Source organism: Equus przewalskii, chromosome 15 (assembly GCF_037783145.1).
Source record: "Equus przewalskii isolate Varuska chromosome 15, EquPr2, whole genome shotgun sequence".
NCBI lineage: Eukaryota > Metazoa > Chordata > Mammalia > Perissodactyla > Equidae > Equus > Equus przewalskii.
In genome coordinates, this window is record NC_091845.1 from 47,848,977 (window position 1) to 47,875,315 (window position 26,339).

The window sequence follows — 26,339 nt, forward strand, 5'->3', positions numbered from 1 at the left end:
AGCAGCCCGCCGGTTGCTAAGGGCGTCAGAGTGAGGGGCGGGAGCAGCCGGGTGGCCACGTGACAAGGCGCTGGTAATCAAGCGCCGAGAGGGCGAGTCCCCGCCGGTGGCGCCGGGTCGGCCAGCTGGGTACCGGACACGGGCGCCGGAGGCGGGCCGCTGCCATGGGCCTGGGCGCCAGCACCGAGCAGCCCGCGGGCGGCGCCGAGGGTTTCCACCTTCACGGGGTGAGTCGCTCCGCGGCGCCGGTGACTTTGGCGGGGCGCCCGCACCGGGACGCCTGATCGCCAGCCGGAGGGCGGCAGCGGCGGGGTCCCGGCCGTAGTGCAGCTACCCGGGGGAGGGGGTGCCCCCTGCCCAGTGGGCGCCGCCTGCGGGAGGCAGCCCTGCGGCACCCGTGGACCCCCGCCGTCTGCGGCCGCGGTCGGCCCGGCGCCCGCCCCAAGTGCCAGCTCTGCAGGAAGCGGGAGCGTTTCCTGGTCGGGTTGGGCCAAGTCGTCCCGGAATGGCACTTTTCCCTGGTGAAGCTTGCACCAGGTCCAGTCGGGACTCATTTGTGTGCTTAGGTCACATTTATGATCGTTTGCTGGGTGCCACGCTCCGTGCTGGGCCCGGGGAGAGAGCCGGCAACGCCGAGACCCCGCGGCCCCCCACCTTGGATTTAGGGGTTCGGGGTAACCAAGTGGGCGCCAGCTGCGGGGGAGCCGGCCGGCGCGCGTCCCACCTCTCGTGGTTTCGGAGGAGCTTCCGGGGGTCGAGGACCAGTGCCAACCAGCCAGGGAAAGTGGGGAGCGGGAGAGCCAGGAGAATGCTGCATAAGGCACGGGGAGAACGTTTGCAGCAGGGGGAGGTACCCAGGGCGAAGCCTTACCGATAGGAGCAGTAAGGACGGGCTGAGAATGTCCTCTCGGTGTTGCTACAGGGAGGCCCCGACAAGCAGCCCTGGGGGAAGTGGAGACCGAGTGGGGTTCCTAGGGTCTGAGGTGAGGAGAGGGACCCCTAGCCTGGTGGAGATTTGGGGTCGAGATTTGTACTGCAGAGAAGGAGGGGCTGTAACGGAGGTGAGAGGCAGGAGGGTCTTTGACCCCCGGAGTGCAGCAGGGAGGGACCCTCTTTTCCCTGGTGCACAGTGGATGGCTGCAGAGATGGGTGTGGGTTTCTGTGTTGTGATGGCAGGCTCTGTTATCAACTACCAGGGGGGAGGGCTAAGGAAGGGGTTTCCTGAAAGGAAAGCCAGGTTGGCTTCAGGACCCAGAGTTGACAGGATTTGTGCCTAGTGATGTGCTTTCTCTAGTGGACATCATGGTGAGGTATCAGACAGAAAAGGTGGACAGTGGAATGCATCCAGCCAAGAGAGTCTTCCAACAGGTTTGGTGGAAGGCAAAGGAATTGAGGATATTGGCAAGAGGGAGGGGAGGGTGGGTGGGAGTGAAGATAGGAAGGGCCTATTGGACAGAGTGGAGAGATCAAGGGTTGGTAGGTCTTCATTCACAAAAACAGGTATTTTTGAGCACATACTCTGTGGCAGACAGGGAGAGAAGGGAGACAGGCAAGAAAGAGAAATATTTGGTAGATGGTGATCATTGCTAGCGAGAAAAGTAAAGCAGGGTAAGGGGATGCAGAGTGAGGAGTGGGTGCTATTTTGGATAGAGAGGTCAGGAAAGGCCTGTGATTAAGGAACAGACACCTTGGAAGGAAGAAAGGAGTGGACAGTGCAGATGTTTGGGGGAAGAGCGTCCCGGGCAGAGGGCGGCCTTGAGGCGGGGTTGTGATCATTGTGCTTGAGGAGAAGCAAGGGGGGGCGGGTGGTGTGCTTGGATGGGGCGGTCAGTGGAAGGAGGAGAGTGGTAACAGATGAGTGTGGGACCTTGCATGTTGTCCTGAGGACTTAGGATTTCATTCCAAGATGTGGAGCCATCGGGAGGTTTTAGGTGGAAGGGTGACATTACCTACTTAGCTTTTTAAAAACTGAAGAACAAGTGTACTGCCTTCTATAAATATTGGTGTTCCCACTGTGTGCCAGGCACACTGGAGAAGTTCCTGCCCTCAGCAAGCTTCCATGGGTGGTGGGGGTGGTTCCCCAGGAAATGGCTGTCACAGGGCAGTGGTTAGGAGCAGGCTCTGGGTTGGATTTCCTTGGATCGGATTACTGAGTAACTGAGTATTTTTCCCTCCTCTGTAAGTTGGGCTTAGTAAAAGCATTAAATGACAGGTAAATCAGATGGTGCAGTCCCCAGGCACTCAGCCAACCCTCAGGAAGTATAAACCACTGTCGCTGTTAATTGCATTAGGTTCCCCAATGGGGAATGTAGCGGGAGTGTTGGGAAAGCAGCGTGCATTGTGGAGCTGTTGGTCGGGTGTGATGGGAGCCCCAAGGAGAGGCGGACAGAGGGCGGTGCTTGTCGTGGGAGTAGGGGTGTGGTGGGCAGCAGCGAGGGTTATTTCCACTGCGGAGCCATAGTGGGCAATGACGAGGCCCAGGACAAGGGCAGTGGAGGACAGCCAGACAGAGGGCAAGGCACAGGAGAGGGTGGCTAGAGGCGCTGAGTGGGTTGGGAGAGGGCCAGGCCTGGCTGTTGGGGGCCTGAGCCTCTGGACCTCATTGATGATGGAGGGCAGCTGACAGACAATGTTGAGGGGAGTGGGCAGGCAGCTGGGTGGCACCAGCTCCAGGAGGTGGGGCCTCACCCAAGAGAGGTGGAGTGGCTTGGAAGTGGCCCTGAGCAGGGAGGAGCACCTCTCACAAGCTCTCCCTGATTAACTGTCCTATGATTTTCAAAAGCCACCTCGTCCCAGGTTTCCCCTGAAGGGACAGGGGGCGGGCTCAGGGCTCCCCTGTAGCAGGGCCTCCAGCCCTCTGGGCCAGGCCACCTAGGGCTGGACTTGGTTTCTGGGCTCACTCTCATTGGAAGCCATGGCAGCTTCTGCCGGTTGCAACAGGGGCTCAGTTGGTGACACTGCCAGAAGGGAATCCTAATTGCAGGGGCAAATTGGCCTTGATGCAAAGGCTCAGTGGTGAGCTCTCTTTCAGCTTGAGAAATCCAAGACTGGAGGGGCTGGTGGGTGGGAGAAACCACAGGGCCTTCTTGTGGGAGGCATCCAGAACCTGAGGCCACGTGAGCCCTGTGCCCCCTGGGCTGGGGCCTGATCAGCAGGGCATCAAGGGCTCACACCAAAGGCCTGAGGGTGTGGGGCCCAGTGTCAGGGTTGTGGATCTGAGGATAAAGGCAGCCTTGTCTGGGCAAGGCTCTGTAAATGGGGCCTGTGAGATGGATTTCTGCCACCGCTGGCAGCCTGCTGTTGTGCTTTTGGAGATGGCAGTGAGCTGGGAGCTCAGGGCAGGACAGGGCTGGGAATGGCTCCCAGAGGAGACGTCCTGCATGGGAGTGGAGGCTAGATGCTGAGGCAGGATTGGGCACTGCTCACAGGCTCCCTGGCTTGAGCTCATTCCTGTCCCTGGGGTCTGCTCTCCTCAGCCACCACTTCTCAGCAGCTCCCACCACCTGCTGGCCTGAGCTTGGATCTGTCACCACAGGGTCGGAGGCCCTCTGGGATCTGGCTACAGGCCGCCTTCCCCACTCTGTCTTTCTGGGCACCACCCTGCTTCCATCTCTCCTGGGGACCTCCCTTCCTGTCCACATCGAAACCTTTCTGGTAAACCCTTCTGGCTTTCCAGTGGCCCCAGCCCAGCCCTCTGGGGGCAGCATCCCCGCAGGCCTGTGCCACCCTGTCTCTGTATGGTCTACTGGTAGCCCTCAGGGCTGCCCCTGGCTCTCTTATGAGGCATCTCTGGAAGCACACTCAAGGGATCATGATCAGGAAAGAGTCACTTTCCTAAAGAGGAAAGTTTGTGCTCAGGAAGGTAGCACAAGATGGAGTGAATCTTGACAATGGCCATTTGTGACCTGCCCAGGACAGTTCATGCCAGTGTATGTGTCCTCACTGAGACATGGGACTGGTGATGGTTTCTGAAATTGAGGGCCGGGGGCTTCTGGGAGAGTCATGGGGTTGGCGCAGTGACTGTGGCCTCTGCAGGTGCAGGAGAACTCCCCGGCCCAGCAGGCGGGCCTGGAGCCCTACTTTGACTTCATCATCACCATTGGGCACTCGCGACTGGTAAGGCTCCCCCATCCTACCTCTGCTTTGCTTGTGTGTATGTGTCTCCTGTCCCATAGGAGGTCCCAGCCCTGCTCCTGCCTCCGTTTTCTTCTGGAGGGGGGCCCAGCCCTGTCTCCCCTTCTTCTAGGGCTATACTCAGTCTGATTGGGGCCCTGCCCAGAGCTCAGCTCCTGAGCCCTCTGGGGTGGACTGGAGGCAAATGGACTCTTGGAGCTGGCCACAAGGCCTGAGGGGCCTGCCTCTTGGGACATGAGAGGTGTGAGAGCTCTGGCCAAGGGGCACTTAGAGTGGGGCAGCCCTGCAGTGCTCTGGACCCAGGAGGCTCTTTGCTTACTTTGTTGTATTTTCTGGGGAGCTGAGGGAGGAAGGTTTAGCAGTGCTCAGGGGTGGTGGGGCTCTCGGTGGCTGCAGGCCCAGGCCTGGCCTGTGAACCTGGGCCCAGCCACTGCCCCGGCCCATCCCTGCACCAGGCCCTGCTGGGGCAGCTGGCCACCAAGGCCCTTGCCCCATCTCAGACCCAGACTTGTCTGAGGGGCCCAGCCCGGGTGCGGAGTGAGCCCCGCTGCCCCCGCAGAACAAGGAGAATGACACGCTGAAGGCCCTGCTGAAGGCCAATGTGGAGAAGCCCGTGAAGCTGGAGGTGTTCAGCATGAAGACCATGAAGGTGCGCGAGGTGGAGGTGGTGCCCAGCAACATGTGGGGCGGCCAGGGCCTGCTGGGCGCCAGTGTGCGCTTCTGCAGCTTCCGCAGGGCCAGCGAGCACGTGTGGCACGTCCTGGTGAGTGCTGGCAGGGCACATATGTGGGTGGGTGCAATGGGCCAGGTCTGCGGTGAGGGTGGGGCCAGAGCATGGGGATGGGTAGCTGGGGGATAGTGGTGGGGTGTCAGGGGCAACTGGGAGAGGCCGACAGCCATGGGTCTATTAGAGGACTCCCTGAGGACAGGTATCACTCACTCGTTTCCCAGAGAGGGCAGCTCATCATTACCTGAACGGTGTACCCTGCTTCTTGTGAGCCACGTGACTTGGGGCACTTTCTTAGTCTCTGTGCCGTGGTTTCTTGTGAAAGGTGGGATCCCATCTACTGGCAGGGTGGAGGTACAGCCAGCATGCGGCTGCTGTTGTCCGTCTTTATAGGTAGCAGGTTTTTGTATCGTCTCTAGTATACCAGGTCTTTATCGTGCTTTTTTCTGGCAGGCCCCTCGAGAACAGCCTTAGCACTGGGCTGGTGCCTTGGGTCTGAACCTTAATGAATCTCAGTGACTGAGTTGTCACAGACGTTGCTGTGTGTGTCTGTTCACAGACACATGTGCACATGTGACATGTACATTCGATGGTGCCCAAGTTCTCGAATACTTGGTCCTTTGACGTGGTGGAAGGTGGGGGCCCTGAGCTAGAAATCGGCTGTTTTGGTCTCTAGCATCCTCTGTGGCTCTCCTCTTGGGGGAGCCTTCACCGCCTGCCTCAGTTTATCCATGAGTGCCATGGGGGTGATCATACAGATCCCTTTGCATTCCGCAGGGAGGTTTTCATTCTTTACATATAGATTTTTTTAATCTTCTCAGCAACCCTATGAGTAAGTACTACACATCCTATTTTTAATTGTGGGAAAACTGAGGCTGAGGAGTTAAGTATTTGTCCACAGTCACCCAGCTAGCAGTTGGTGGAGCCAGGAGTTGAACCAGGTGGGAGTCCAGAGCTCAGTGCTGTGAGCCATGCTACAGTGCTGCCCTCTGCTGAGCGGGCTGTGGACCTGGGGGAGGGAGGGAAGTAGGGGGTGGGGTGGGAGAAGGGCTTGAGGCCCTGGCCTGGGGACAGAGGCCAAGTGTCCTACTCCCTACCTGGAGAAGCAGCTCCCCGCCCCTCTCCCTCTGCTGCAGCAAGGCCGATGGTTCGTGATTCTTTCCTCAGGACGTGGAACCCTCTTCGCCTGCCTTCCTTGCCGGCCTGCGCCCCTACACAGACTATGTGGTTGGCTCAGACCAGATCCTCCAGGAGGTGAGGAAGCCTTGGCTTGTGCCTCCCTTGGTCCCCTGGATGGGGGGCGGAGAGATGGGTGCTGTCCATAAGTGTCTCGTTTTGTTGAGGTTTCCAGCTCCAGTGCTGGGAGCAGGGCTCAGGTGCTGTGTGTTTGTCGTAGTCCGAGGACTTCTTTACGCTCATCGAGTCCCATGAGGGGAAGCCCTTGAAGCTGATGGTTTATAACTCTGAGTCCGACTCCTGCAGGGAGGTGACTGTTACTCCCAATGCAGCCTGGGGTGGAGAGGGCAGGTACTTCCTGGGGTCGAGGGTTGCAGGGTGGGGCTCTAGTGGGGCCCTGGGTGGGCCTGGCCAGTGGGCATGGACCTCCAGAGTCCCATGGTGGGGGTGGAGGGCTGGGCCCTGGGCCCAGGGATCCTGACGCTGACCATTGGTCCAGGGGGCACCCTTTCAGCACCCTCACTGCCAATAGTGGGTGGGGGTGGCAAAGATAGGAAGGGCTGTGGGACAACCCCTGGATTGAATGTTTCTGGCCTTTGGCAGTCTGGGGTGTGGCATTGGCTATGGGTATCTGCACCGGATCCCAACCCAGCCCCCTAGCCACCACAAGAAGCCGCCTGGTGCCCCACCACCTGCTACCCCACCACCTGGTGCCCCGCCACCTGGACCCACCCCCCAGGACACTCCAGCCCCTCCCAGCCCAGACATGGGCTCCAGGCAGAGTGACTACATGGAGGTACGTGGGGAGCACTTGCCGGCGGGTGGAAGAGGGGAGCTTCATGTGGCAGCAGGGCCTCTTAGCTGGGAAGAGAGGACTCTGGAGGCGACCCTCACCAGGGCTGTCTGTGGAGCCTTGGGAGGCCCATCTGCCTCTGGGACTCAGACACTGTCCTGGGACAGTGAAACCCACTTTGGTTCTCCTGCCACTTGGGTCTGGAGGTGAGGGTAGTGGCGAGCCAGTAGTTGTCATTTTCATTTCATGAGTGAGAAACTTGTTCTGTGCCTCAATGAGTGTGTGGTAAAGTTGGGCCAGGGCTGGTTCTCTGGCCAACTCTACAGGGGAGCATTGGCCCTGCCTTCATGGTGGTTGGGCAGGTCCCTTGAGTGCCTTTGGGCCCTGGGCTGGCGCCTGGGATCTGCACCAGGGGGCACTCAAGGATTGCTCTCCAGGCATGCCAGAATTCAAGGAAGGCCCTCTCTTCTTGTGGGTCATTGATGGGAACCAGCCAGGTGGATGCCTAGGGCTCCTCAGCAGAGTGGGAAGTGTGCTGCCTCTCCATGTGGGCACCACAGAGGAAGCCAGCCAGGCCCCTGTGGCCTGACTTCACATCCCCTTCAGAGGAAGGGTCAGATCACCAAGGCTGTTCGCTCCTTCAGGCAGAGCAGTGCTCCCTCCCGGGGCAAGCATGGACTCGGGGTTAGGTTGGACTATACCGTTCCCTCTTCTTTCCTGGCTCCCCTAGGCCCTGCTGCAGGCACCTGACTCCTCCATGGAGAGACGGCTTCCTGAGCTCGGGCTTCTCAGCCATGGTGCTCCAGACCTTGGCGATCTTCCACGTTCCTTGGAGATTCCTCTTCAGCCTCCACCTCCAGTGCAGCGAGTCATGGACCCAGGTACTGAGCTGGCCTGGAGAGCAGGCTGAGGAATGTGCAACTTCTGGTGCTCAAGTGGGTCCCGGGCACAGGGCTGGACTTTGGCCATAGTGCCGAAACCTTCCTCAGACCCGCTGACCCCTCCTGTCTCACATACGCTGAGATGGTTACAGATGATCTGATCCAGTGTACAGATGGGAGACTGCAATTGAGAGAAGAAAGGTGGCCTCCTCAAGGTCACACAGCACATTGGGGACAGAGCAGGGTCTGGGCCCTCTGCTGCTGAGCTACTCTCATGAGGCCCAATCCCAGACCCCTTCTTTCCTCGGAATCGGGCAGTGGGGAGCCTTTCTGTGGTTGGGTGGGGGCATCACCATGGGCTGAGGAGATTACAGTCTCCGACTGGGCCAGATGCCCCAGGAACTGGGCAGAAATGAGCGCAGGGTACTGGCATTCCAGCATTCAGGATTTTGTGCTGGCAAAGAACTGCGCTCCTTCCCCTAGGCTTCCTGGACGTGTCGGGCATCTCTCTCTTGGACAGCAGCAATGCCAGTGTCTGGCCCAGCCTGCCCTCATCCACAGAGCTGACCTCCACAGCTGTCTCAGCCTCAGGAACAGAGGATGTCTGCTCCAGCAGCGGTTCTCATGAGCGTGGAGGTGAGTAGCCGGCACCTTCTGAAGCCTCTGGGAAGGACCCTGGGCTGTGGGGAAGGTTTCCCTGAGCTTCTCGGCCAGGTGAGAGGCTAGTCTTTGGGTGGTATACAACCACATCAATGCATTTGTACACTGGATCTCCTATCCGCACAACAATGCCTGGGGTGGGAGTTGGGGGTCAATGGGGTTATTGCTCCAGGCCACAATGGCCCCAGGTTCTGCAGTCTTCCTCAGCCCCACCCTCTCTGTTTCAGGTGAGGCCACATGGTCTGGGTCAGAGTTTGAGGTCTCCTTCCCGGACAGTCCAGGTGCTCAGGCCCAGCCAGACCACCTGCCTCAGCTGACCCTTCCCGACAGCCTCACCTGTGCATCCTCACCAGAAGATGGGCTGTCTGCCGAGCTGCTCGAAGCTCAGGCTGAGGAGGAGCCAGCAAGCACAGAGCACCCAGATTCCGAGGTGGAGGCCGAGGGGGCAGCCAGTGAGGGCCAGCTTTCTACCCCAGAATAATGCCCTGGACTGTGACAAGGCCCCTGATGGCATTTCACGAGGCCCAGATGTGGGGAGGCAGCTCAGGCCACACTGTGCATCCCAGCCCCTTGCCTGATCATAGCCCACTGTATTCAGCCTCCTAGGCTGTGGCTCTGGGTGATGTGCAGGGACTTCTGGCAGGGAGCTTTTGTGTCCACTCAGACCCCCCCGATCCTAGTCTCCAAGAGATGACCTCCCTGCATGAATCCTGCCTGATGGTCCTGGCTTTAGGGAACTGGGCACTGTTTGGGGTGGTAAAGGGCTGGGAGCAGCACCCCTGGTTAAGTAAGTTTTACAGGAGCTGGGATAGGAAAGGATTCTCTGCTGCTTGGCTGGGGCAGGAAGCCTCAGTGGGTAGTACAAGGAGGCTGTGGGCCTTGGGGAAGGGCATCTTTTGGCCATGCACCCCTGAGTCCAGTGCTTACTCTTGCTTTGGTCGCTGTGGCTGCCCAAGAGGCTGCAGGGTCCAGACACCATCAGATGTGAAGATGGGGTGAGGGAGGAAGGGGTTGGTGTAGAGCATTTGCCTGACTGCCTTGTAGGGCTTGCCTTCATTTTTGCTACACAGCTCAGGCAGCCCTATCTGTACTGGAAGGCCCTGGGGACCCCTGAAGCCCCAATAATAGTCTCTTCCATCACGTACCCTCATCCCTATGTCACACTGCACAGTTGGCTCAGGCTGGCCAACGTATGCCAGTCACCGTTGGAGAAGAGAGGCAGCGAACTTGACCACCTCTCCTGGGGCAGGCAGGTGGGGGCTGAAAATTCTAGGCTTTTCAGCAGAGACTCACTTGTGCTTGGACCACAAGGTTTCTTCTTCCTCAGGGTCCACACCCCACAGACCTAGTATCCCCAGTAGTGACTCCTGTCAGCTCCAAAACTTATAGAACTGTATCTTCTAAATATACAAGGCATCCTGCCAGACTGAATGGTGAATACAAGTTACAAATTTAAGTTCACCATCCTAAGCAGACTCTCAAAGTTGGTCCCCTGATGGGATCTCTTTACACACAGCCCCAACTCCAAGGGGGATGAGGAGTCTGTTCCCCTCACCCCCAGGTGCCTTGGGAGGCGGCGGGTCTTCTGCTTTGTGCAGTTCCTGCAGAAAAGGGAGGGCTCCATCCAGGGGCGGCCCCTCATCACCTGAAGTCCTCTTCTGACTTGGTTGGAGTCCCGCACCTTCCCACACTCATTGCTGATTACCATGAAAGCTGCCCCTGGCCTTGTCTTCTAGCCTCTTCCCAGTTCAAAGTCCTACCTTTACAGATTGATTCATAATGTCTGCACTTAAAAGGAATTCACAGAGGTCTGCTGGCCCACAGGACAAGGACTGTCAGCTCGGGGCAGGGGGAGACGGGGGCACAAACCAAGTACATGGAGGGAAGGCCCCAAATTAGTAAACACTTAATTTTTCTAGCACTGTGACTGCATTTAAAACAAGCCCTTGTCAAGCCTACTGGAATAGCTGATAAGCCTGCAGAACAAGGAGGCACTGTGTCCAAAGCCAGTGCTGGAGCTGGTTCCTGGACTGTCTGGGAGCCCAAAGTGCTTGCAGGAATCCAAGAAGTGGGAGAGCATCGCCACGGGGCTGTTCTGAGGCCAGCTTCCCTTAACTGCAACCTGGCCATCTGACCCGAAGGCACGCTTAGCCACGGTTCTGGTTCTTCCCTCCCTCATTTTCACACTTTCCCCTCCCTAAATTGGGGGACAAAAGGAGTATCAATGCTAATTATTTCCAGGATAAACATGAAACCAGAAGTTTCTTAGTTTCGCTGTAATTTGCTATGAAGGAAAATGACAAGTGAAAAAAATAAATGTGTACTAAGAAATATTTTAACTAAAGCCTTTATTCTATACAACTGTGAAATACAGATTTTTACCCTTTTGGCATTGCAGACTGTCAAATTTTCTGGAAACTAATACTGGTTTGACTGGAAGAAAAAAAGTACAACCATGCTGGGGGTCAGATCTATGACAGGAAGGGAGCACAGCCGCCCCTCGAGGCTCAGTGCACAGGGCAGTGGCCCAGCAAACCCCTTCCTTCGGCCCAAGGGCCCCTCATGCAAACAACTGAGGGCTGGTAAATGAGTTCTTTTTTTTTTTTTTGCCATTAATTCACGACTATTGCTAAAAAATGTGCACCAAAAGTGCACTGTTGTATCCAACAGATAGAAAGGGTTTTTAAAAAAAGCAGCCGGGTGCTCTCTGCTTAAGGGAGAAAGACTCAGTGGAAACGTGGCATGTCTTTGCTCACTTCGTCAAAGAGCTGGAGGCAAGGACCTGTCCACTTTCCAGAGGAGGCCGACCAGCAAGGGGGGAGCCCTGTCTCTACAGTTGTGCGGATCAGAGTATCGCAAATAGGAAGGGCTGGGCCCAGGCCCATCAGCTGCCTCCAGCTGAACCTGTGAAGATGTAGAAAAGGAAAACCATTCCCACCCCCTCCCCAGTCCATGCTGTTGCGGGGCCAGGCCACACACAAGCTGGGGAGGGAACTGGACTGGAATGAACTGCCCTGTGAAGGCACTTGTGCTTCTGGCTTCATACAGGAGGCTTGTCTTGTATAGTTTTATGGGGGTGGACCATTGATCTAATTCTGAATACAAATGACCCTGGGGAGAATCCGAAGTATTTTTTTCTGCCAAAAGTTGAAGTGTTTATCCCCAATAAGTTATATTCTGTACAAGATCCAAATGATTCTATGAAAGCTTTAGAGTTTTAGAAAGAATAGTGAAAAGAAATCTGGATACAAGTACAACAAAAACCTGCTTATATAAAACTCTGGAAAAACAAATATGTATACTTCTAGGATATGAATGTCAAATTAACTCACTATAATGTCCTTTCACTTTTGACACCATAAATTTTAGGTAGCATTGAAATGATGTTAAAATTTCATCATGGACTTAAGTTTTGACAGTGTCATGCTGCTCACTCAGAGTAAGAACCTGTGGTGTCATCTGGCTTTGCTTGTAAATAAAACTGGACACAGCGGAGGAGGGACTGAAACAGCTGCACCTCCCTGTGACTGCTACACAGGCAGGGACACTGAGGGGGGGGCGGCATCACTGGGCACCGGCTGGGCGTATTCTAGTCTGGCGTCCAAGTGCTATGATCCAGCACCTGGATCAATTTCAGAAGATCTTCCTAAAAGAACACATCTGAGATGCAATATTAAAAACAAGCCCAACAATAATCATTTATTATGAAATGGGCTGGCTCTCAAATTGTGCAACAGCAAATTCCTATTAAAAATAACTGTCTTAAATGGTGAAAACAATTTGTTTGTTTTTAATGACAAACTTGGAAAAAGCCTTCATAGGTACTGCATGAATGGAATGTACTCTCTTAGAAAAGCTATAGAGAGTGGGTTTGAAGTTGAAACACAGTGACAGATGTGGCCCTACCAATGTATCTCTAACAAGTGCTAACAAAGATAAGGTCCTTTGAAACAAAAGGAGGAAGCAAAGTCTGCACTGGCCTGTCGTCAGTTCTCTGTACATCTCACAAGACACAGTCTGCTCGGGGGCTTTTCTGCTCTCACATCCTGCCTCCCTGGGGACAGCTTACTCTACACATGGAGACTGGTTTCTATATTACATCTCAATTAGTCACTTCAATTGAAAGAGAATCTCGGTCCACACCAAATTGGCCGTTAGAAGTCTTGCTCCCATTGGGGCTCAGTGGGCTTCCTAGGACTACTCGTGGGGCCATAGAGGAAGGTCAGTAAATGAATAGCCAGGAGCATTTGCCCAACCTTCACGTGGACTTCTGACGGTAATGGAGGGTGAGGTCACCACCGCTCTTCCATATGAAGTGTTTCACTGTTCGAAGGTCCATATTTGGATCCAAAACCTGAATAGCAAAAAATAATACAAAATGTCAAAGCCTCTAATATTTAAGACCTTTCTTGTTAACTCAGGGACTCTCATCAGGTGGTCCAGCTTATCCTCTCCTTGCCCACACCTGGTGGCCTGCTGTTGCTGACATAGCTGCCATGCATACAGGCACAAACCTGGGCACAGTGAGGTGTGCAGCCTGTGTGGCTAGGCCAGAAACACCATCTTCAGCCATTCCTCTGAAGAAATGTCATGAGTGCATCTTTATTTGAAACAGCTCCACCCAACTCCACCTCAAAGCTTAAACTAACATGGGAGATGCTCCTCTGCAAATTAAGATGATCATGTGTCTTTTTCTTCTCAGAAAAAAAGCTGCCAGCACATCCACATTTGTTTGTGTGTGTATTTAAATCTCCGTGCTCCTTTCCTGAAAACCTCCGCAGGGGTAAATGGAAGCTTTGGGATGGACTGAAGAGTCCCTCCAGAAGGGGCCTCACAGATAGGTGGGAGAAACCCAGCGCTCCTTGGAGTCCTTCTAAAAGCTGAAGCCCCCCAAAGGCAACAGACTTGAGAATCATAATAACACCCTGTTATGTAACCCTATCTTAGCACCAGCACTGGAAAAAATGAGGCTGTGGTTCTCAAGTCCACTTACCTGGTCCTGGCACAAAAGTTCGATTTTCTCCTCTGCCAAAACAGCAATATCCTCTTCTTTTTCCTGTTCTCCTGGTTTTTCATTATTAGAAGAGCTAGTGGTTTGAGACTCATTATCCAAGTTGATGATTTTCTCATAAACATGTTCCATTACTTTCCGGACTTGGAGCATGTCACTAGCAGAGAGTCTATCTCTATAAAAAGCAAGGGCAGATTGTGACATCAGGAATCACTGGATATTATCTGTTCCAAATTCTTTGGTGTTTACATTTGATAAAGATAAAACATACCACAGAAACATAAACCAATAAATGCTTTTAGTCATTGCCTTAATCCATTTTTAGAACTGCCAACAGATTTTCTCTAGTGTCCTCCTAAGACCCAGATTATGTGCAGCTAAGTGAGATTAAATACATGTTCTTAAAACTTACATATACATAAAGAATAGCCTTCTGGGTTTTATTCCCTTAAAGACTTTCCCAGAGCATGGGCTCCTGGAAGGGAAGGCAGCCCCAGTACTTACCAGGCTCCGATGATCTTGGTGCTCATCTGTCGCAGGGCTTTCCTGCCTGCAGCCAAGACCTCAAGTCTCAACCTCCTGCCTGAACTCCAGGCCCACAAACCTGACAGCCAGCTGGGTATCTGCAGCAGAATATCCCACAGGCCCCTCAAACTCTACATGTCCAGAACTAGATTCATCACCTTCCTCACCCCTAAACCTACTTCTCCTGCATCTCTGACATCAGTTAATAATGGTCAAACCAAGGAGCCCAGGTTCAAACTCTGAAAGCCATCTTGAACTTCAGCCATTAAATCTAGTTGAAGTGATATAGGACTTTCTTTAAAATAATCTTGTGTGTGTGTGTGTAGGTAGGTGGGTGGGAGGGCAGGTAGAAGTTTAGATGAAACAGAATCTTTAGCCACGTGTTGATAATTACTGAAGCTGTTTGTTAAGACAATGGGAGTTCATTCTCCTCTTCTCTTTTTTGTATATGTTTAGAAATTTCCCTAACAAAATGTTTTAAAGTGTTGATTTTACATGGTAGGATATACATCAATGAAACTTCAAATTTCCTTTCTGACTTCCCTCCTAGTATCTTCCCGCCACCCCTCCATCCTATGCTGCAGCTACATTGGTCCTCGCTAATTTTCAGTATCTTGTGCACGCTCCCACTTCTAAATCCCTGATGATTTCCTGGACCTGGAATATCTCTCTTTTGAAGTTCTATCCATCCTTACATGCCCACCTGAAATTTCATGTCCTTCAAGAAGCCTTTCTGGAAAGCTCCAGCCACAAATTCTTTTCTTTCCCCTACTCTTGTTCCCTAAGTATCCATAAAAGCAGTTATTATACACAGATTGTGTCCTAAACTATGAATTATGGCAAGAGACAAAATCTATTATTTTTAGATTATTTATGAACATCACTTATTTTTTTAACATCTGCAGACTACCACAGTAGGTACTTGGAAAATGGTTACATTGTATAAACTTTCAATATTATAAAACTAGCTTAGATCTAGTACTAGCTTTCTTTACTATAAAAGCAATCATAAGGAATAAAAATATCTCTGGTAATTAATTAGATCAAGTCATCACATGACAATACATTTACTTACTTTTTTAAGGTTTTTGCTCCTGAAGATGCATGAGGTTGGAGGTAGAAAGGAATTTTGTTGAATTTGGGCATATTTTTCTGAAATAGTAAAAGTGAAAAAAAGATATAATAGTTTCTGTTAGCTGACAGGCTAAAGTGAAGTCAACAGGAAAACATGATTTACAAGTTAACAGTTATTTTACAATTAAAAGTGACTTTCTATGAAATTTATAGTAAGCCATCAAGTTATCTAAGTCAGCCTTAAGAGAAAATATATCAGAAAGTGTAACATTTTGTTTTATAATAAAGGATACATAAAGACAAATCACACATTATGTCAGTGGCAATATGAAACCACAGCATGGCTCTTCTCAAATACCAATTCAAGGTACTACAGGGAAAGAAACTTTATTTTAATTCTTTAAGCCATACAAACCAAAATCTCAATTCCATGTTAAAGCATTGGGGCTGATATCTAAAGGCCCAAACAAAAAATTTAAGTGTCTTGAGAGAAACCCACAACATTCACGTTTGAGCAAAACTATACACTCTATGCTGTTGAGGCATATCATCAACTGAAGAGGCCAATCAGCTCCTCTCTCTCCCCTTCCCTCTGACATGAGAGTGAGGTCTGAAGTTTTAAGCAAGAGTGGAAATGTCAGCCAAGCACCTACATGTCTACCACGAAGTAAACCACATACTTAGATGAAAGATAAAATTAACTGGTCATCTTTTCTCTAGGTATTAATCCCCACCAAGCCTCCATGTCATATCCTGTCTGGATGTCTCCTCTCAGGAATAAGCCACGGGCCTAAAGTCAGCAATGCCTCCCAGGTGAATTTCACACTCAAAGGAAGTAGTGGTTTATGGGGAGCTTGCACTTAGAGAAGACCATAGAATATCCATCAGGTGTCACACTGGCTTTAAGTTCTTGGAGGTCTATCTGGGACAGAAAACAAATTTTCTGAAGGTTTAGAGATTAAATCTCTTTTCATATAGTTTAGGAATATACAAAATAGGTCAACAGCACATAAGAGTCTAGAAACCGACCCATGTGTACATAGAAATTTAGTATATGGTAAAGATAGCACTTCAAATTAGTAGGAAAAGGGGAGATTATTCAATAAATTGTGTTGGCACACTGGCTATCCATTTGGAGAAAGTTAGCATCCTACTTCACACAAAACAGAATAAATTCTAATAGATTAAAGATCCAGACATAGATAATTACCATAAACGTACTGGAGGAGAACACGGCAAAACATTTTTGCTACTTTGGAGTAGGAAACACCTAAGCAAGCTATGAAACTCAGAGCCATAAAGGATCAATCTGATTATACAAAAATTAAAACCTTTTGCCTGGCAAAAGACACCATAAACAAAGTAAAAATTCAATTGAGAGGCACAGATAATAGTCAAAAGGTTAATATTCAGTATGAAGAACTCCTACAAATCAATAAGACAAATAGCCCAATAGTAAAATCAATAAAGAATACAGACAGACAATTCACAGAAGAAATACAAACGGCCAATATGAAAAGATGCTTAACCTTACAAATTAAAAAAAGAAAACACACATTAAAACAGTGAGATAATATCTGCCTATCTTGCAGCAAAGATTTAAAGTATCCAGCGTTGGTGAGGGTGTGGGGAAATGGGCACTGATCCACTGTTGGTGAGAGTGTCAAGTGGGACGGCCTTTGTGGAAGGCAATTTGGCACTATCTATCAAAATTTAAAATGTGCATACCCTTTGATCCAGCAATTCTACTTCTAGGAATTTATCCTAAAAAGTACACAAACATATGTAAAAGGATGTTCACTGCAGCATTGTTTGTAATAGAAAACATTGGAAATAACCTGAATGTCCATTAATAGGGGACTGGTTAAATAAATTATGGTATACTTATACAATGGAATGTTATGCAGTCATTAAAAAGGAATAATCCATATGTACAGACATGAAAAGATGTCCAAAATATATTTTTAAGTGAAAAAAAAGAGTTGCAGAACAGTATGTATAATAGGAGATTTTGTGCAAAATAAAATGAAGTATATATGCACATATATATATGCAAATAATATATGATGTGTATGCACAGAAAAAAGTACTGAAGGCTATGCACTAAACTATTAGTAGTTGTTACCTCTGGGGAGAAGGACGGGGTGAATGGAAGAGGAGGAGTGACTGGGAAAGGGATGTGAGTTTCACTTTATTCATTATTTTCTTCAATAAGCATCTATTATTTTCATAATTAAAACCCAACAAAGATATAAACAGATGTATAAATTATCAATATTTCTGCAACTTTGGAACTGCAGGGAGCAGAAAAGGGTTCCACTTGGCAGCCTAGTTTTTATGAAAGTTTAAGATTATACAGTCTAAAGCAGTTCTTAACTTCATGATTTGGGAAAAGTAAAAGGGCAAAGTGGTAGTGGAAGACACTTACGTCCACAGTGATGTCAATTACCCATTGTGGCACCGTCTCATTAAGAAGCATCGACTCAGTCTCACCCCCTGAATCTCGGCAGAGCAGCCTAAACACAATCCATCAGGTAGTAAGCAACACAACAAGCACAGATGACAAAATCACTGTCAACAAACATTAGAGGGAGGGACCCTTACAGAGGTCGTTTAGGAAAACCCCCAACTGACAGCTGAAGGAAAAAAGTGCAGCCAGGCAGAATGACTAACTCGGCTAGGAGGGAGAGCAGGCCCTAGAACTCAGGCCCCAGAACTGAGGCCAGGCATACACTACAGCTGCCTCTGAGTCCTTGGGTGATGTAGGCAAAGCCCTCAAGAAAGGTCCCCTGCCAGTGCCACAGTGCATAGCACAAGCCTCCACACATAATGGGGGTCAGGATATTTTTGGTAACCACACTCTCAGGAAACCACCATAAAGGAAGAGAAGGGAAAGGGCAAGACAAGCGCTCAAGGGCAAGACAAACATTTTCTTACTTTTGGTCCTTACTTTTGGGAGACTCTAGTGAGCTCCCCCCGTGACTCCACCAGGGCCTTACTGGCAATTTGGAGGTGAAGCCAGTCCAGCTCTTCCCTGCGGCGCCTCACGAAGGACTGCCTCGAACCTCACGTCAGGCCATTGTTGCGCATAGCAGTTCCCGGGAGCAGCCCAGTCCGTCTTGCCTGGCCTAGCCTGAGGGAAGTTACCTACTCTGATGCTGTTCTGTGGGCAGGGACTTCTGGAAATGCCATCTGTTCCCTGACCCTGGCAGTCACGCTGGCTAAGTGAGACAAAGTGAGAGTTTCCTGCAGAAACCACTAGAGAAGCTGCCTCGAGGCAAGGTATTGAACTCATTTTAACACCAGGGGCTCAGCTCTCAATCAGAATGTGGTCTACTAGCATGAAACACTTAACTGTCTCATGGAGATGGAAGTTTCCAAATCCATGACACCCCTAGAAGTTAATAATAAACCCTCTATAATATCTGTTTGAATCAATACTTCTTAGCAAATGGGGTGCTTTCTTAGGCAGGGCCTCCAGTCCTTACTCATACCTGAACAGTGTGCGACCTCCAGCTTCACCAAAGATCACAGGGGTGTGTGGGGGCACCTGAAAATATCCATTTCCCTTCTGTACTCGGTTCTCCTGCTCCCCATTTACTAGGAAAAGATGCAGATGGTGTCAGTATTCAGTTAGTGCTAAAAACACAGATCCTAAATATTTTGTTTCCATAAGCTTCAAACATCATAAGATTGTTAAAGTCAAAAGTTTTCACAACTAGAAGGACCCACAACGAAGACTATACAACTATGTACCAGGAGGCTTTGGGGAGAAAAAAGGAAAAAAATAAAATCTTTAAAAAAAAAAAAAGTTCTATCAGTCAGCCATTCAGAAATAAAAGTAAAAAACAAACCACAGTTATATTCCTGAAAATATGAAATATGGCAACTTGCGATGTAGCTCATGAGAAATGACTGCATTTTAGAGGATTTTAATAGAAGAGATTCATGTTTGAGATTTGAAAGGAAACCTAACCATCTACTTCAGCCACAGGGAGGTCTAGCACAGCCTGTTTACAGACGGCAGTGTGCCTTTTTTTTCTTTCGTAGAACACCAAGCTCAGAAAATTTCTGGGTCCAGGAAAAAAAATTATGGTTAATGGCAGCTGTAACTAATGGCTAAGGTATTAGCAAACAATAAAATCCTCAGAGGCCATAATCTCATTTTTATTGCTCTCCGCGGATTTCACTTCACTCTGCTTTCTTTGTAATGTTTTGATCCAAGTGCAACAGACCCTCACTCAAGTGCCACCTTGTTCATAAACACTTCCCTAATAGATCTGGAAGCAAGCTCACCCTCTGAAATCCTTAGCACTTGCAGAACCTCTCTCATAGCATCCACCACTTCTCTCCGATCTCATAATGCTTTATGTGGGTAGCTCTCTGCCCCACAAGAATGTCAGTCCCTGAAGGACAGGGTATCTATGACCATTTATCTTTATTACCCCCACCTGCAACTCACTATAGGCCTCTGAATACTTGAGCTGCTCACCAAGTATAATCTAGGCAACTCTTGAGTATCCACTGAGCACTGTGCAGGTGCAGCAGATTACCAGACAGGTGGAGTGTGCAGTGTCCTGAGCTCTAGCTGGGGAGGTGGGCGGGCCCTAGCTGCATTTACTGTGGCAGTTTGATTTTAGAGATGATGTGGGGTTTCCTCTGACTTCCTCCTTACTCCCCTAACCAAAGCTTGGATTCAAGGGGTGCTGACCGTACCACTGTTTTTTGATTACTTAATCTTTATCATCTACTTGGGCCTCTGAGGGCATTCTGTCTAACTGCCATGCTATAGATGGAGGACAAGCCAAGAACAGGAAATGACATGCCCATAGTTACATAGCTGATAAACGGCAGAGCCCAGACCACAAATTGGCTTTTTCAACCCTCTGTGGAGAGATCTTTCCATTGAGTTTCTCTGCTTCATGGTCCACTGTACAATTCTGACAGGAAGCAAACTGGGCCAGGTGACATAAAAGAAAAGCCCTCATGGTTGGGGTCAGTGCCCTCTCCCTAATGGGAACGTCAGAAGACTGGCTTTCAGAGAAGCATGTCATCCTTGCAAAAGAAATTTAAACTCCAAAAATCATTATGGATGAATCAGTCAGCCAGAACAAATCTCTGGCAGGAGGTCCTCGTCACTGCGGACCACCGGAAGTGGGCAATCTTCAGCAGAATCCTCAGAGAATTCGAAGAATCCTCAGGTGAGTAAGCCCTCAGTGGGTGGGACTCAAGTACTCTTCAACCAGCTGGAGGTAACATATGAGCTGTGAAATTTTAAGTTCCTTTTTCCCCCTTCCTTTAATCAAGCTGATCCAAATTCATACATTCAAAACATGTTCTCCTTTGCTGCCCAGAGAAAGTTACTGCATGGCACATATAGCTTTTGAGTGTCCTCAATGACACTAATGCTTCACACATACTTGTTGACTTACCCTGATACTTCTGAGTTGGAATTTGATTTTTTGAAACATTCAGAGCCAAGATCAGGTAGATTATCAAACTAGGTAGTATCTACATTTCAGGCCAACATAAAGTACGACTCTACAAGGACAAACCTGGCTTTCTGATGCAGCTAATTAGCTAGCTTTAGAGGGAAATTCAGCAGGTTCACAAATACTCTGAGAAATATCTTTGAAGTAAGGCTGTTAAACGGCCTACTTTCAAGGATGAAGGTATATAGAGTTTATCCCACCCAGCTTGAGCAGTCTCACTGACTGAAAGCTCTCTTGGAATCTCAGTTAAGACTGAATGCACATTCTCACTTCGGGATGTGGAAAGGAGGGGAATAAACTGGGCATATCACAAATATTTATTATGTCACAATTTAGCAAATGCTTAAAATGTTTCTTAAAAATTTTTAGCATAACAAACAGTCTAAGTATTTTTAACTTCTGAGTAATTTTTAATCAATTATCCCGATATAACAACACGAACCATGGTTTACTTCATTTTCTTCTTCATCCATTGGATTCACATGTGTTCTGGGCCAATACTCTAGGAGTGCCTGGAGCAAAAGTCCCCCCAAGTTCACTGCAAAAGAGTTAATTAAAAGAAATGGAAGAGAGAGTTACTAGTTTTAACCTAAAAATAGAGGGAAAGAAAGAAAAGTTATGTTTCCACATATTCTAATGCTAAATTCTTAACCCAATGCCAATGATGTCTAAAAAAAAGACTTTGGAGATTTTGCCAACTCTATTAAAACTTTATCTTAGAATGCTTAAAGCAGTGATAATATAGAGCAAACAGATATTCTATTTGGTTGTTCAGATGTAACCATTTAAAAACAAACAAAAACATGAATTGCATTCTTTAAAGGGCTATTTCCACATAAATCCACTAAAACTATACTTGTATATATCAGGTATTTCTACATGCTACATTCTTAAGAGAATACTGACCAATGATATAATCAGCAAAATATAATAGACTCTTAAAAGATGAGTCTCTTCTCAATACACACAAAAAATAACTCAAAATGGATTAAAGACTTGAATTTAAGACCTGAAAACCATAAAACTCCTAGAAGGAAACACAGGCAGTAAGCTCTCTAACATTAGTCTTGGCAATGATTTTTTGGATCTGAAACCAAAAGCAAAAATAAACAAGCAAGACTACATCAAACTAATAAGCTTCTGAACAGCAAAGGAAACCATCAACAAAATGAAAAGGCAATCTACTGAATGGGGAAAAATATTTTCAAATCATTTATCTGAAAAGGGGTTAATGTTCAAAATATATAAAGAATTCATACAACTCAACAGCAAAAAAAAAATCTGATTAAAAAATGGGAAGAAGATCTGAATAGACATTTTTCCAAAGAAGACATACAGATGGCCAATAAGTACATGAAAAGATGCTCAACATCACTAATCATCAGGGAAATGCAAATCAAAACCACAATGAGATATCACCTCACATCTCTTAGAATGGCTATTATCAAAAAGATAAGAAATAACAAGTGTTGGTGAGGATGTGGAGAAAATAAAACAGGTGTGCACTGTTGGTGGGAATGTAAATTGGTGCAGCCACTATGGTAAACAGTACGGAGGTTCCTCAAAAACTTAAAAACAGAGCTACCATAGGATCTAGCAATTCCACTTCTTGGTATTTATCTGAAGAAAACAAAAACACTAACTTGAAAAGATATACACACCCCATGTTCACCCCAGCATTATTTACAATAGCCAAGATATGGAAACAACCTAAGTGTCCACTGATGGATGAATAAAGAAAATGTGGTGAGTATATGTATACACAATGAAGTATTATTCAGACATAAAAAAGAATGAATCCTTGCCATTTGCGACAACATGGATAGACCCTGAAGGCATTATACTAAGTGAAATAAGTCAGACAGAGACAGACAAATACCATATGATCTCACTTATATGTGGCATCTAAAAAAAGTTTTAAAAAAGAACAAACTCATAGATACAGAGAACAGACTGGTGGTTGCCAGAGGTGGGTGAAAAAGGTCAAAAGGTACAAACTTCTGATTATAAAATAAATAAGTCATGGAGATGTAATGCACAGCATGGTGACTATAGTTAATAATACTGTATTGCATATTTCAAATCTTAAAGATATTTGATCTTAAAAATTTTCATCACAAGGAAAAAAATGTGTGTACAGTGATGGATGTTAACTACACTTATTGTGGTGATCATTTTGCAATATATACAAATATTGAGTCACTATTTTGTACATCTGAAACTAATACAATATTACATCAATTATACCTCAATTAAAAAAAAAAAAGGAAAACCAACAACAACAAGAAACCTGTTTCCCAGCTTCACTTTTCCTAACCTAACAGATTTCCAGAATGGTTTAAGGGTAGACAGTGTGTTGCGTATTTAATTGTTAAAGCTAAACCGCAGACTGTAAGAAAAATCAAGTCCTCTCAAGCACTTAAAATAGAATAGTATTTTCCATTTCCATATGAGAGGATAAACGGATTTCAGGAAAAATGATTTTAAAAACCAAAATATTAAAAAAAAGATGAGCATGTAGCAAAAAACAGCACAGATCCCCCTTCTCTTTTGGAAGGAGGGAAAGAAGGATACCTAAACTCACGTTTTGGATCTGACCCGTCAGGGCTGCTGAAGCCAGCATCTTTCGCAGAAACCCAAGCAGCAAAACAGTCACTCTCATCCAAAGTAATAGTCAACATCTGTCACAAGGAAAAAATGCTTAGTGGCATTCTATTTGATACATCCTCCCAATAAGTCTCTAAATCCTTATTTATTTGCTCGATTTGACTAAAGTGCTAAGCCACAGATTCAAAACCAAAATGGGTTTCATGTGACTGAATGTAATCACAATTTAATTTACTGGGATAGCAAAAGGCATTTAAACTGTATTTTGCAAGTGTTAAAATTAAAATTTTTTTCCTTTCACACTTAAAAACATAGGACTCTGTAAGTAACACTGCTTAATTTTCAGCTGTATTAGAAATTTTCTACTATCCCAAAGTACACAAATATCAGTTTGTTAACTTACCCCTGTTTTTAAGTCTACTGAGAACCAATTGGGCACATATACCATCTTAAATCTTTTCTTAATTTCCTCTTCAAAATCCACTTTGCCCAGATCTTCAACTTTACATGCCTATACACCAAAAAGAACGTACAATAATTACTAATATTAAGTGGTAAATTGATTTGATTCTGACTTAGCTATTTAAAATTTTATACACTTTCACATTTGTCTAAATAAAATGGAGCCTAAAAAACATTTCAAAAAGATGTGGTCACATAGTTTTATCTTAAAGCATTTATCTTTAAATAACTATCTGCTATTAAAATTTTAAATTAAAAAACCACAGTATATTCTTTTTTGGAAACTATAATTTGATTTTGCTTATATTGATATAACATACCACCACGTTTATCTGGAAGCAAAGTCAAATGAAGCAAAAAAATCTTCAAGGAACAAATAACAGTTACTAAGCACTTTAAGAGAACTGTGAAACTACCTTCAGACAACAGCTATAACATAGGCAGCAGTTTTGAGTTTCTCTTTCTTGACCATTATAATCCTTCCTTATTTTCATTCTCTAAATATGTGTGCTCCCCAAAAGTATGTCCTCAACTTCCTCTGGTGCCATGGAGCATTTCCAATTACAGCTCATTTCAATCCTGAAGCACATCACAGCATGTTTCATCCACCTCCTTGTCCTAACAGCAACCTGGCTCTTTCCTGAGGGTCCCACTTCATAACCGTCTTCTCAACTCATAACTCTGCTTCTTCTCCCACACCGATAGCTCCCTAAAGGCATATACAGACCTTTATTCCATCATCTCCACGTAAAAACTCCTGTTTCTTTGCGGCCACGTCATTTAGCTGCAGTAAGCTGTACCCTTTTCCTTAACGCCATCTAGCAATCTCTGTGGTCACTCTCTCCCTCATTCAGCGGAGACTGCAGCCCTGGCTCAGTGTCGTGCAGTTTATCTTGAGTTCTTTCTTTCATCACGGACAACATCAACATCCACATGGACAACACATAGGACATGCTGGCCTCTCAAATCCTTGACAATATTCCTAGTATAAATATACAGTCTCCAACTTCAACTGGATCATTAACGCTGAGACGTCTTGTTTCCAAAGTCCATTCTTCACAGCTTCTCTGCTAAATCTTTACTCTCCTCCTATCTTTGACCTTGACACCTCCCTCACTACCCTCAGAACATGAGCCTGACCTCTTCTCCTCAAAAAAAGGGAAGCCTTGACAGAATCCTCTTAACTTTCTGCTACCATTCTTCTTGGTACAAGGAAAAAGGTGTCCCTTCTTGCTAAGCTCTAGATCCCCTCACCTCTCACTTCTTGGGGACCCTGTACCATCATCTACCCTCTGATGTCTCTACTGGCTTCTCCCCATGAGCAGTGAACCATGCTCATTTCTCCCATCTCAAAACATACAAACACTGAGACAAAACCTTCCCTTAACCCTTTGATCCCTAACTCCTCTCCAGCAACTGCCTCTTGCTGCCCACCTCACCAAAGCCAAATTTCATGAAAGATGGGCTCCACTCAAATTCTGTCTCTTCACCTCCCAATCACTACTCAACTCATTCTATCTGGCTTTTGCCCTTAGAACTCCCTAGAAACTGTTCTCCCCAGACACCATCCTCTTCAGTGGTTAAATCCATGAGCATACTATATCCCACATCTTATATGAACTCTCAGCAGGCCAATGCTGCTAACCACAAGCTCCTTTCTGGAAGGCTTAAATTAGTGCTTGAGCTGCCATCAGCTCTTGGTTTTCTTATCCTTTTTTACTATACACCTTTGTGGCTTCCTCTTTTTCTAACAATTCCTGAAAGAGCGATGACTTGGTTTCGTTTCTGTTCAGTATAGATGTATCCTTTGGAAACTTTGATACTTCCTATGACTTCAATTGTAATCCATGAGCTGATGACTGCAGAACCTATTTCTCCAGCCCAGTTCTTCCATCTGTGCAATGGGTGGTATAGCTGTCTGCCCAGCAGACACCTCCACCCAGATATCCCACATAAACTCAAATTCATTGTCTTTCTCAGCATGTCCCTTTTCCCCAACAAACCATTTTTCCTTACATCCCATGTATCACTTACACTCACCAAACTATCTAATCTACAAATCTGAGATTCCTCTCTGCTCTTTCCTTTCCTTCATACTCCCTTTCACTCAAGCATCACTCTTATCCACAGGCCTAAATATCTAACCGTTCTATTTGTTGCCATTCCATTTGTTCCCACCCTAGTCCAGATAAACATCTGATGATGCTGTTTCACCGGTATTAGTACAACAGCCTCCTATTATCTGCCAGCCACTACGCTATATATTTCTTGAACATCTCCTTAACATCACCAAGAAATAGGTACCACCCACATTTCAGGAATGAAGACGGAGGTTTAGAGAGGTTCAGCATATTCTGGGACATCACTTAGCTAATAGCTGGCAGAGTCAAGATTAGAATGTAGCTCTATCCAACTCTGAGCCTATGTTCTTAAATGCTCCTGACTTCCCTACTTCCGTTTAATGTCATGTCCATTTTATCCGATCACTTGATCTTGAAACTTCAAGATCTGGTGTCTGGATATGGGAAGCTGCTAGGGACACAAAAATGCCAATTATTGTGCATGCCAGCTCAGTGTCCCATCGATGCAGAACTACCTCCCATTCAGACAGCATGACTCTACTAATGCTTCAGCTAATTAGACCAAGAATGGACATCAGACCCATAGTCAGGAAATCAGTAAGTCAACCCTCAAAGAGTAGCTGGCCTGATTAGATTTTATTAGCTATTCTGGAGAGCATCAATGCTGGGAAGTATGAGGTGAAGCCCAGCCACAGAGCAGCGCTAGGGCCACAGTA

At 47.4% G+C, this 26,339-nt stretch overlaps 2 protein-coding genes across 5 annotated transcripts in view; one reads left to right on the forward strand and one right to left on the reverse strand.

Moving 5' to 3' along the window:
- Positions 1-59: 59 nt before the first annotated feature.
- GORASP1 (golgi reassembly stacking protein 1) lies at positions 60-10,702 on the forward strand. The gene is made up of 9 exons (XM_070577221.1): positions 60-227; positions 4,036-4,116; positions 4,694-4,897; positions 6,029-6,115; positions 6,258-6,388; positions 6,641-6,833; positions 7,561-7,711; positions 8,195-8,347; positions 8,599-10,702. Exons 1-9 carry the CDS (start codon positions 165-167, stop codon positions 8,850-8,852), a joined length of 1,317 nt encoding a protein of 438 aa, XP_070433322.1. The 5' UTR covers positions 60-164; the 3' UTR covers positions 8,853-10,702.
- WDR48 (WD repeat domain 48) overlaps positions 10,703-26,339 on the reverse strand; it is a 44,680-nt gene continuing 29,043 nt past the window's right edge. For 3 of the 4 annotated variants that reach the window (XM_008530276.2, XM_070577216.1, XM_070577217.1), the window contains exons 12-19: positions 23,484-23,591; positions 23,058-23,154; positions 20,916-21,011; positions 18,476-18,581; positions 17,410-17,497; positions 14,983-15,059; positions 13,365-13,557; positions 10,703-12,725 (exon numbers count right to left, since the gene is read on the reverse strand). In XM_008530276.2, the coding sequence (XP_008528498.1) occupies positions 12,630-12,725; positions 13,365-13,557; positions 14,983-15,059; positions 17,410-17,497; positions 18,476-18,581; positions 20,916-21,011; positions 23,058-23,154; positions 23,484-23,591 (861 nt within the window). In that variant the 3' untranslated portion in view covers positions 10,703-12,629. Of the gene's footprint in view, positions 12,726-13,364; positions 13,558-14,982; positions 15,060-17,409; positions 17,498-17,918; positions 18,115-18,475; positions 18,582-20,915; positions 21,012-23,057; positions 23,155-23,483; positions 23,592-26,339 lie in introns of all 4 variants that reach the window. The other variant, XR_011527506.1, reaches the window with a different exon arrangement.